The sequence below is a fragment of the Momordica charantia genome (genome assembly GCF_013281855.1).
Source record: "Momordica charantia cultivar OHB3-1 chromosome 8 unlocalized genomic scaffold, Mcharantia_2.0 BLBB01000008.1, whole genome shotgun sequence".
NCBI classification, from domain to species: Eukaryota; Viridiplantae; Streptophyta; class Magnoliopsida; order Cucurbitales; family Cucurbitaceae; genus Momordica; species Momordica charantia.
In genome coordinates this window covers 12,595,270-12,607,229 of record NW_028275166.1, presented here as the reverse complement: position 1 = coordinate 12,607,229, position 11,960 = coordinate 12,595,270, and the positions used below count along the sequence as shown (strand labels likewise).

At 34.0% G+C, this 11,960-nt stretch overlaps 2 protein-coding genes across 3 annotated transcripts; one reads left to right on the top strand and one right to left on the bottom strand.

Annotated features, from left to right (window-relative positions):
* Positions 1–1,119: 1,119 nt before the first annotated feature.
* On the top strand, positions 1,120–6,462 carry LOC111018339 (protein NRT1/ PTR FAMILY 5.8). Its single transcript, XM_022294381.2, has 4 exons — positions 1,120–1,280; positions 1,426–1,643; positions 4,685–5,205; positions 5,618–6,462. The coding sequence occupies exons 1-4, from the start codon at positions 1,229–1,231 to the stop codon at positions 6,447–6,449; spliced, it is 1,623 nt and encodes a 540-aa protein (XP_022150073.2). The 5' UTR covers positions 1,120–1,228; the 3' UTR covers positions 6,450–6,462.
* Positions 6,463–6,700: 238 nt separating this feature from the next.
* On the bottom strand, positions 6,701–9,691 carry LOC111018390 (plant viral-response family protein (DUF716)). 2 transcript variants are annotated; one of them, XM_022294446.2, is made up of 2 exons: positions 8,475–9,691; positions 6,701–7,128 (listed from the first exon to the last, which is right to left on the bottom strand). In XM_022294446.2, exon 1 carries the CDS (start codon positions 9,445–9,447, stop codon positions 8,476–8,478), a length of 972 nt encoding a protein of 323 aa, XP_022150138.1. In that variant the 5' UTR covers positions 9,448–9,691; the 3' UTR covers positions 6,701–7,128; position 8,475. The 2 variants fall into 2 exon arrangements, with proteins under 2 accessions (XP_022150138.1, XP_022150137.1); XM_022294445.2 differs by having other exon boundaries at positions 6,701–7,123.
* Positions 9,692–11,960: the final 2,269 nt, after the last annotated feature.

The following is an 11,960-nucleotide window of genomic DNA, read 5'->3' as shown; positions in this document are numbered from 1 at the left end:
CAACTTTTTTCTACGTTACAATATCTGTTTCTCTATAATACGTAGGGACGTACAAATACTAATTTTCTCTGTAATATGTAGAAAATATTATCTCTTTAATATGTAGTAGTTTCTAAAATGGGGTGGGGGCATGCTGTATGGGACAAATAGGAGTATAAAATTAGAGACTATTCTTATAGTATATAAAGATTCTGTACTCATATCTAGACAATAAACTACCGTGGATCAGTGATATCGGTAAAGTCAGATTATCTAACTATCATCTTAGTAAAGTAGTACTGTATTATTGTCTTTTTGAGCTTCAAGCGAGGTTGGAGAATAGGTCGGGCAAAGTTCCTTTCTTTCCCTTTCCTTACTTTAGGGCTTAATTGTCTGGCTTTGAATAAAGGAATAGTCCAACTTTTTATCATATTGGACTTCACCGTCATTTTAAAATGATATGAGGTTTGATAGGGAATAAAAACAATCAACACCAGTAATTATCTCAATCACAAAATTAAAATCTAGAATCTTAATTAGCTGGCTAATCAAAATCAGATTTGGATTCCAATTAATTAATACTGACAATATAATATTTGTTAGCTAATCTCGTACTTAACTTGCAACAAATTACAATATAATAGATAGATGAACCTAAAACTTCTGAGCAAAAGGAAAATAAAAATGTCCAAAGCAAAATTAAAGAGGACAAGAAAGATATAAGGAAAATATAGGAACAGAAAAACGACTGCAGTGTCCCTTCTCAATTTTCTTTCTTGATTTGGCTCTATTTCTCACCACATATTTTACCACAACTCGTGCTTGCAAAGCCGAGGCAGCTTCGGGAAGTGCACATTTTTATTTTACGATATGATGGCGGCAAAAGGAAGTGACAACAACCCACGTTAAAGAAGTCCACGTGGCAGATGATGTGGCATGCTGTGGTGAATCCTAGTAATCAACGTTACAAAAATGAAACCCCGACGAGTGACGTGGGTTAGAATATTATTCATGAGAGATGATCCAGTGGGATTCTTTAATATAGTTCTATCTATTTATCTCTTGATCATCATATAAATTAACTAATATCTCACCATACAAAAAAACAAAACAAAAAGATTATGTCACTGTTTCGTTTGTGGATATATACGTTGGACTGAATCAGTGTTCGACAACACACAACACAGAAACATACTTCTCTCTCTCTCTCTCCTCTCCCCCTTCTCTCTCTAAAGCTTCTGTTTCTGCCATGACCGGAGCAGCAGGGCAGCGGCTGAGAAGATCCTGCGTTCTTCTCATAGGTATCTTTCTCTTCTCTTCCAGAGGAGCGCTCAATCTGTCAATCTTTACTATATATATATATTAAATATTTTGACTCCAAGCGTTAGAATATGAATAAAAGATTAAATTTAAAGTTGTGTGGCATTGGTTCTCGATTTTTGGCAGTGGTGTCGGGGATGGAGAGGTTTGTGTTCAAAGGGGTGGCGTCGAATTTGGTGACGTATTTGACGGACGTGATGAAGATGAGGAACTCGTCGGCGGCGAAGACGGTGAATAGTTGGTGTGGGTTCACCTCCATGCTGCCGCTGCTAGTGGCGCCGCTCGCCGATTCTTATTGGGATCGTTATTCCACCATTTTGGCTTCTGCGTCTCTCTACGTTCTGGTAATTAATATAATTAATCTTTTATTCTCTCTCTCTTCTCTCTCCTGATAATATAGTCACAAAAATCTTTAGAGTCTGATCCATTGATGATATACCCACGAAAATATTTAGATTCTTATCGGTATTGCATGTTTTACAGGTTCTAAAAGTATGAGGACCATTTTTACCATATTGCACTAGTAGAATTCTAGGATCATCTAAAATAGAGAATGATTTCGGAAATTCACTTGTGTGGTTTTTGCTTTAAAAAAATTCTAATTACACATACCCACCTCTAAGGCTCTGCCTATTAAAAATGTTATCTTATTATAAAAGATTTTATATTATAGATAAAATAGTGGTGTAGTACTTCGAACTTTATTACTCTAATATGGGAAGAAGTAAGAAGATGGATCCATGAATGTACCATATTTTAGCAAGGACTTAAATATTTTTCGTATAGTAAACGAAAAAATCAAGTACTATACAAGTATCATACTCCCTCTAATACGCCACTACTAAATTTTAATAGATTGTTTTCTTTATAGATATGTTTTTTTTCTTTTTTTCCCTTCTTGTTTTTGGAGGATGAGTCATTAGTCATTGATAGGAATGGAGAATGAGTCAGGTGGCATATGATTGTTAACTTTGTTTTTTCTTTCTCTGCATGGAAACTATAAAAAGGAAAACACAGAGTCCAAAAGAAGGGTCATAGATATAGTGTCTTGTCTTGACTTTGAAACAGACAAATAAATAGGTTCCAGTTTTGACTTTTTTATATCGTGTTTTTTTAATCTATATCTATTAAATTTAATTGATTAGTTTAGTAGATTCTACTCAAAATTTTAACTACTAAAGAGAAAAATATTTAGTATTTTACTGAATACTATTTTCCAATTTTGGTAGGCAGGAGAAAAAGAATATAGAAAAGAGATTATTTAAAAAAAAAAAAGAAATCGTCAAATTTTTATTGGAGATCTTCATGTTTAACGATAAATATTTGAGTATTGTTTCGTTAAAAATAGAGATTACGTTGCACATTTTAGAAATTATCAATTTTCAAAATTATTAGGCACTTTAAAAGTGACGCATCTAACACAAAACTAACTTTATTAAAAGTTTTGAAATTTTAGGAACCTTAAAGTTTACAAATATTTGATATTTTTTTAAGAAAAATTAGGAATTTATTAGACAAAAATTTAAACTAAACTTGTAATTTAACTAAAATTATTTTACATCTAAAATAAAGAGTTCTTATTCATCAATATGTAGGCAGAGGGTGCTTTTTGATAATCTAAATTATATGTGGACTTTAGCTTCAAATTAATATAAGATTTGAAAACTTGTGGGAAAATTAATGAAGGGCTCCCCAGTGCCTAGTATGTCTTTAGAGAAAATTAATGCATCCCCTTATTTAATTTGATGGTCTTAATTACCTCTTAATTATTGAATATATTGTCAAATTGATGATAGTTTTCAAATTTTCGGTTAAATATTCAATCTAAACAACTTGGTAAACTACCTATCTCCAACCAATAGTTTTCAAATTTTCTGTCATATATTAAATCTATATATAGTTTAATTAACTAGTATTTATCTCCAACTAAAACGTGTCGTTGTAAGTTGAATCCTCATCCCCACATGTACATATATATTCACCCTTCGGATGATTTCTCAAAATTAGTATATATATTTCTAACCGCAAATGGTTCTATCCCCTTTATGATTTCTCAAAATTAATATCAGGATAGTTGGGTAACATTTTATAGTTTAAATAAACTATTTTAGGCACGGGACTTTTGACTTTAGTTTATTTTGGTTGTTGAGACTATAACATTTAGTGACGAGAAACATATCAGAATTACTAATTTCTAAGATAGGTGGTCGTTATGGGATTTGAACTCTCAGTTAATCCTATTGGACCAAATGAGCTACCTATGATGTTTTTAAAACGTTCATTTTCATCCTTTAACTTTTGTTTATTTTAGTTTTTATACTTTTATTTTGGTTCTTGTAATTTTAAAAATTGATTATTTTACGTCATTTTTATTTTTATATTATCTGACCGTTTACCCACTAAATTTCTTGAATTCTTGAATTGTTGCTATAAATTTGTATTAAATAGTTTCTATTATGCTTAAAATTTATGTTGAAATTTTACTAGTAGGGATCAAAATAAAAATTATAGTGACAAAAACGGATACTTAAAAACAACTTAGAAACAAATTTGTGAACGACATGATAAAGATTTTACTTTACTCTTTTTTTAATAATTTCTAGAACTTAAGGTTAATTAAAATCTTCACTTTCTTAAAAATTCCCTTTAAAGTTCTCACCAAATCTAAAAGAAAAGGTCGTTTTTTTAGGGAAAAAGAATACCAAGACTAATTTAAAAGAGTTGATTCTTTTTTAATTTTTATTTTTAAATATTACAATACAACCATAATTTAATTAAAATAAAATCCAGTTTAATCTATTAAGGCATTTTCAAGTTTTTGTCCAAGTTCAATAAACGTAAATAAAATTTTAAAAGCTATTTTCCTTGATTTGGTTTTCAAAATGTTTCTAAAACATGTAAATTATACCATTAAAATATCGTTAAATTTATTTTCTAAATTAAACATTTCAGGTTAATCCACTTTGGTTATCAACTTTTGCTTTAAGACTTTTTTTTTCCTTTTTTCTTTTTCCTGCCTTTAATTTTAGCCATAAGTTTTTTTTCCCTTTTTTTAGAAAGAATTTTAGCCATAAGTTAATAATATTGATGAGGGGAATTTGCTATGCTTGCTCAAATAAATATATGGAAATATTTGGGAATAAAGTAGATTATGTAGCTTTAAGAATTATTCTAATTCTTTTTTAGAATAATAGGGAATCAATAAATCATCCCAAATTTAATTGAGTGAGCCAATTTTAATTTTATTACACTGTACTTTAATATTGGATATAAGTAGCGAAATTAAAAACTTTCACCGGAGAAAAATATAGAATTAACTTTCCAAAATTTAATATTATATATTGTTTTAGGTCTAATATGTTATATTGATTAAAATTTTGTGCAGGGTCTAGTTGCTTTGACATCAACAGCATTGGCAAGATCATGGTCACCAACAAACATGGCTTCCTCCTTCCTCTTCTGGTCCCTCTACCTCATCTCCCTCGGCCAAGGCGGGTACAATCCCTCTCTCCAAGCCTTCGGAGCCGATCAGCTCGACCACGACGATGTTCAAAAGCTCCCTACGTCCTCCAATGAAAAACCGAACAAGAAAAGTGCATTCTTTCAATGGTGGTACTTTGGCGTTTGCAGCGGAAGCCTCCTTGGTGTCACCATCATGTCTTACATTCAAGACACCTTCGGATGGGTCCTCGGCTTTGCCATCCCGATGTTCGCCATGGTTTCCTCTGTTGCTCTGTTCGCTTGTGGCACTAGAATTTATCGCTATAACGTAGACGATAAGGAAGATGGAGTCGAGAAGAGACGGTTCGAGAAGGCGATGAAGATTGTAAAAGCAACAGTTTCGAGGCTCATGTGTGGCAGAAATGTTACCTTGTCCAACAACAAGTCCGATGATGTTGAGTTAGAGTAAGATGATGACACTCACCCTCTCTTTCAAATTAGTACTTTTGATAGTTATGTCTAGTGTTAAATTTTTTTAAATTTTTACTTACCTAACTTTCCATTTTAATTTTAAAATTAAAATAGTATCGTTAGTCCAATTTTTTAAATGTTAACATGAAATACTCACTAAACTAATGAGTTAGAATAAAACGAAAGGGAAATAGGCAAAAAATGGAGTTTCATATGCTCACCTTTTTTTCGAGTTTTTTTAGCTAACTTATCTTTGATCTCGTGTCATGTCATTGTTAGTCCAATTAGTATTTCAGGTCAATATTTAAGCAACAATTTTAACGACAAAAATCTATAAGATTCAAAATTATTCATAGTAGGAGCGTCATATTTATATATGGATTTTGCGGGGCTGATTATTTTGCAGGCTGCAAGAGAGCAAGCCACTCTGCAAAGAAAGCTCAGGAGCCATGGAAGACACCCACATTATTATTCCAGAAGAAAGATTGTGTGTCCCCGACAAGGTGAAACTAGTCTTGGGACTGTTACCAATTTGGACAATGCTTCTAATGTTCGCTGTAATATTCCAACAACCGGCAACCTTCTTCACCAAGCAAGGCATGACAATGGAGCGGAACATCGGCCCCCACTTCATGATCCCGCCCGCCACCCTCCAGAGCGCTATCACCGTCTCAATAATCCTCCTCATGCCATTATATGACACCGTTTTGATCCCGATCACCCGCCTCTTCACCCGCACCGAAAAGGGTATCACCGTCATGCAAAGGATGGGCATTGGGATGTTTCTCTCTACCATCGCCATGATCCTTGCCGCCCTCGTTGAAGCCAAGAGGTTGACGTTGGCGACGAAAACGTCATCGTCTTCATCATCTGTGCCCCTCAGTATCTTCTGGCTCCTACCTCAATATGTAATATTAGGAGTTTCAGACATCTTCACAGTGGTGGGGATGCAAGAGTTCTTCTACTCGGAGGTTCCGGTGAGCATGAGAACAATGGGGTTTGCACTATACAACAGCGTGTTTGGCGTTGGGAGCTTTTGCAGCGCAATAATGATATCGATCGTGGAGATGTTGACAAGCTCGGGGGGGAAGCCGAGCTGGTTTTCCGACGACATGAGTGAGGCTAGGTTGGACAAGTATTATTGGCTGTTGGCATTATGCAGTGGGTTGAGCTTTGTATTGTATGTGATTTGGTGTAAATGTTGCAGAAAAAATAGGATCAATGAAGAAGAAACATAGTGTTGAATTTGAATCAAGCTTTGTGGGTTTGATGGGATTTGTAAATACTTCACCATTTTGAACACAGAAAAAGGGATGTTAACAAAACAGACCCTAAAGAATTTAGAATTTAGATCAATACAGACTCATCTCAGAATATTTTTAAATTATAAATTATAAATTTTGTCCTAATTTATATTCCTTAATTTGATCAGATGAGTCTATTTTTACTCTAGAGGTTCAAGAATCATTCAAAAAAAAACAAAGAAAAAAAAACAGGTATACTCTAGCAGTCTAGTATATAAAATTGATTTGGCACCCGCCAATCCAAGCATAAGTTAATAGTTAAAGACACCTACTAGATGTCAATTGTTCGATCTCCGAATGGTTGAACTAGAAAAAATGATCAAACGCCATAAAAGCATGACGCTACAGAGATTTTTGTTGAAATTGATGATTTCTAATATACAGAGCAAACCAACATCAAATATTGAGTAGGTTTTCTGATTTCTTGAATCACCAACATGAAGCTATCAAACCCGAACTGAAATCGTCCATTGCATTGCTCTCACAGAAAATACTTAACCATCTTGTTTCTCCCCATGCTTTGATGATGCAATGAGTAATCTTCAAGATTAAGCTGCTCTTATCTTTTCCAACAACATCTCTACTCCAACGTTAACATACAACACGACCTACTCTATTCAAACACACCAAAACTTAGATTCCAAGAACGGAAAACTGGAGAAAACCTCCTAAAAATTCAAAAGTTGAAAAACTGAAGTTACACAACAATCCCATATCCTTCCTCATCCATGCTATTGATCTTTATCATTCCCATTCCAATGATATTGGAGGAGTCTAATTTCTATCAAGTCATTTCCTAGTCCCACATTTTGTAGGCAGAATAATCCTATAGTCTGCTTTTTCCAGGAACTAAAAAGAAACACACAGATTATCAAAATGAGCCAAGTCTAGGATCGAACGTAGTCCCACATTTTGTAAACAGAACAATCCTATAGTATACTTTTTCCAAGAACTAAAAAGAAACACAGATTATCTGAACGAGCCAAGTCTAGGATCGATCAGAACCAATGCTTTACAAGGAAGGCAACCTGAAGCAAGACGTAAGCTTCAAGATGATATGAGGCACCAAAAATCCTAATAAAAAATGGTATTGCTAAGCTTGTATGGTTATAAAAATAATCACATCTATCAACGGTCACCTTTAAATAATGATTCTAAAAAGTCAGTTAAATTTTTATCTTCAATATTTTTTCAGTCCTTACAGGTAAAGTAGTAAAAGGTTGAATCATAGCTTCTTTTATACGTTGATGACAACATTTCACACCAGGAATGAACGGATGATTCTTCTCTTTTATTTGATTTCATCAAGGTGCTTGACAACCAATTTGTCTTTTTATCAAATGTATTACTTTCTCTAAATGGAGGTATCTCACTCTACCTCTGAACTTCGCCTATCCAAACAATGAAATGGAATTCTTATCTCATAGAGAATGTCTTGCACTACACCTATATCTCCAAGTTCCAAGCTATCCGCAACTACTCAACTAAATAAAAGACAGACTGCCCTGACGACCGACACTATACCTCGGGCTACATACATGAACTTCAATATTAGGTTTGGGTACAAGCTTCATCTATAAGAGGCATAAGCATCTAAAGAATGTATGAACTTTGAGGCTAAAAGTTTAAGTTTCTTCCTGAGGCGAGCTAAAGGCGTGAACGTGAAAAACCTTTTAAAACATTGAAAGAACAAAAAAATTAACACAAGGCCCCACTTTCAGTATGCATTTATAATTGAAGATATGAACACTATTACACCAGACAAAGCTCAACAACATCAGCAAAACTACTTTCTATTTCTCAGTCAAAATGAAAAAGAAAGAACCCAAATCACCACTGAGAGGATATCTCAACCATTTGATACAAGTTAACCACAACATCTGCAGTCTAAACTAACCATAAGCAAACAATTATGAACCAAAATTTACATTCCTCAAATGAGATTTCCATGGAATTTACCTCATTGATGAGCATCAAGACCATTCACACCGACATCGACCACCGCTTGCTTCGTCCTCCCTGAATTGCTTTCTTCCCCGAGATCATCATCAGAATCCAAAGTGAACTGACCCTGAAACCCGAATGACTGCATCTCTGCCCCTATCGGCCGGTAATTTGTAAAATCACTAGCGCCTCCATTTCTGTACATGATGATTGAATATACACCAACCACCAAGACCAGAATAAGGGCAAGATGGCAATTGAACTGAAGAGTAGCAATTGCTCTGGCTCTGTGATATTCAGGGTGCCCCTTGCATTTTATAGTGTAATTTCCTCTGCTTTTTTCGTGCAAAGAGCACCCATCTGTAATCAAATAGGTGAAGAAAGACACACCCATTTGTAAGAACCATATTCCCTGCAGAATCAACCCAACCCCACGAAGAATTTTGGGGGAATTCAAATTTGGGGATTTCAATTCGAAGATTGTGGAGAAAACACAAACCGCAATGGGGACGAGCAAGAGATCGAAGTACCGATTCTCGATCCCACTGGTGTCTTTCCTCTGCAGGTAGAACAACAAAAACTCTTCTACAAAAGCGAATAAGGCGATCAAACTAAGGATCGGCGATGGAAGATGAAATGAACCCTTAAGATTAACCAAAACACCGATAATCGAATATAGGAAGAAAAGAGAAGCAATCGCCAGAACTGGTAACTGGAGGGCGGAGCCGACTCGGTCGCTCGAATCAAGCGCATCGAAGAACGAAACGAGGGAGTTTAAGATGACGAGAAGTGAGAGAACGAAGACGAAGAGGAAGGAGAGAGACGATGAAGATGTGGCGATTGTGGCGGTTGGCGGCGGAAATTGAGATGGGGGAGATGGGTTTGGATTAGAATTGGAATCGGAGTTGGGATTCAGGGAAGAGAGTGCCTCCCACGCGCCGATCAGACAGAAGCCCCCGCCGGCAACGGCCAGGGCGAAGAACCCCATTCTTGGATCTCGCCGCCCTTAGCCGTATTGCTCTGGAATTTGGATATGAATTTTTGGATCGCTTTCGATTCGCCCCTTTTGTTTCTTCAATCAGCTTGTTTGAGCATTGACCTCTCAGTGTTTGGGTTCTGGAAATTCCCTCCCGTTCCTCCTTTGTTTTTAGCATTAATAAATTTAAGGAAAAAGGAAAAAATAAATTAACCCTTTATTTGGTGTCAGAAATTAAAGAAATTATTATTTTTATTATTTTGAGAAAGAAGAACTTCAATTAAACATAAACACCACACTGGGTTACCAGAGAGGAAAGCCCCTGCAATCTGACCATCTTGAGTTTTCCACATAAAATGTTTAACCTTTGGAGAAACATTTTAACTTCCAAAGGGTCTTCCACACACTGACCATCTTGAGCATTAGAACAAGAATATGCAATCTTTGAATTCATATATAATTTATACCCACTTTTAATGCCGTAGATTCCTCTCTTGTCAAAATGTCATAGCCAACTATCCTCTCTCGATGAATTGTATCGAGGGATTTGCTTGATTAAATCAATATCTTTGGACTACTAATGCATATGTGATTTTTGCTCATCCCAATCCCCAGAAGCACCAAGAAGATCCGACACTCTAAAGTCTTTATTCAATGAGGGAGGGGTAATAGGTTTAAAGATAGTTTCTCTAGGCAATTATCTATCTTTAAAATTGTAAATTGACTTATCGTACCCAACACACGATCTCTACCCCAAAGGAAACTCTTCTAGAAGTATGACGGCTTTCTACCAAGCTCTACATCTAGAAACTCAGTATTTGGCGAATATCGAGCCTTACTAGAAATAGTTTTTAGTAATCTACACTTGTCGAAAAGGTAGGAATAGTTTGACTCACGCTTTTGATGAGAATTTCTTTTCCCGCCACAGAGAAAAAGTGCCTATTCCACCCTTGCATAATTTTACAAACCTTATCCTTTAGAAAACACCAATCCTTAGATTTCATTCCTGTAAAAACTTACTAGAGTCCCAAGTAGGTCCTCAGGCTATCAACAAGCCGGGAATCCAAGATAGATTGGAGATATTGTTGTTCAGATGTTCGGAGTGAAACAGACAACAGATTTCTCGAAGTTAACACATTGGGTCGAAGCTTTCTCATACCATGCTAGAACCTTTTTAAGGACCAACATTCCACCGAATCTGCCTTTATGAAGATAAGGCTATCATCGGGAAAGAAAAGATGAAAAATGATAGGACACTTATCTGCTATCGACATATCTATATCTATACAATATTAAAAATGGACAATCTTAAAAAAAAAAAACATTTTTGGACTAATAAGACCCTCTCTCAATTTCTAAATTACTAGACATGCCACTACTAATTAATTTTAAAAAATAAATTAATTATTTTATCCCTTTCTTTAAATTTAGTAAATTAATTAGTTAATAATTACTAGATGGAATATAAAAGGTTTCAATGCTAAAAGTCTTCTCTACACATTTTAATTAGTTAATAATTAATTATCAATAATACTACATATATTGAATATAAAATGTTGGAATGCAAAAGGTCTTTTATACAACTTTAAAAAATTCATTTAATTATAATTTATGATGGAATTTCTAATGTTTTGTAACTTTAACCATCTATTACTCTATAAATATAAGATTTCTTCTACAATTTTGTTCACAAACACTTAGAGATCCATTCATTGTTCTTTTTAGCATTTTGAATTCATTGTTCTCAAAACGCTCTTCAATCTTCAAATATGACTCAAGATGTTGCGATATATTCAAGTTTCAAAGGAAACCGATGTTGGATCTATATCTCGAATCCTAGGCCTGCTATATGAGAACTCTCCAATTTTCAAATACGTCTCAAGATGTTGGTGGCATATTCAAATTGCATGATTAGATATTGGATCTATATCTCAAATCATAGGTTAGTGACATTACAATTTCACTTTGTAGCACGAGTCTATAGCTAGGGTCTTAGTCTAATTGTTGATATTGTTTTTTTCTATAATTAGTATATGTTTCTCACAAAATTTTTAATTAATTATAAATAGTAAATTAATAAATTGCCAATAATATTAGGTAAGTAATCTAAAAAATTAGAATAAAAACAAGTTTTTTCATTTCATTAGTAGGAACTTATAGAATTTTCAAATAATTATTATAATTATAAATATAATTAGTAAAATAAATTTTATTTAGTGCTGTTGGAAATATATATAAAAAAAGGCCTAAATTAGGCAAAATGTATTTTTTAAAATTAAAATATAAGATTACTTATATATAATTAAAAAGAATGTGATTAAAAATGTTGTATGAGATAATGCAATGTAACGTATATGCACCTAAGAGATTGAATGTAACGTGAAAAGTTAGAATGTAAAAATTAGTTTTGTATTCAATTACATAAATTAATTGTATAATTAAATATTTATATATAATAATATTTAATTGTAGAATACGAACATTTTTTAAGGTTAAAAGGTTTATAACTTTTTAGTTCTCTCCCA

Excerpts from the sequence above, each read along its gene's own strand:
- LOC111018339 (XM_022294381.2), top strand. The coding sequence starts at position 1,229 with ATGACCGGAGCAGCAGGGCAGCGGCTGAGAAGATCCTGCGTTCTTCTC. Across the intron at positions 1,281-1,425 it reads ATCCTGCGTTCTTCTCATAG|TGGTGTCGGGGATGGAGAGG; the intron begins GTATCTTTCTCT and ends GATTTTTGGCAG. Across the intron at positions 1,644-4,684 it reads CTGCGTCTCTCTACGTTCTG|GGTCTAGTTGCTTTGACATC; the intron begins GTAATTAATATA and ends AATTTTGTGCAG.
- LOC111018390 (XM_022294446.2), bottom strand. The coding sequence starts at position 9,447 with ATGGGGTTCTTCGCCCTGGCCGTTGCCGGCGGGGGCTTCTGTCTGATC.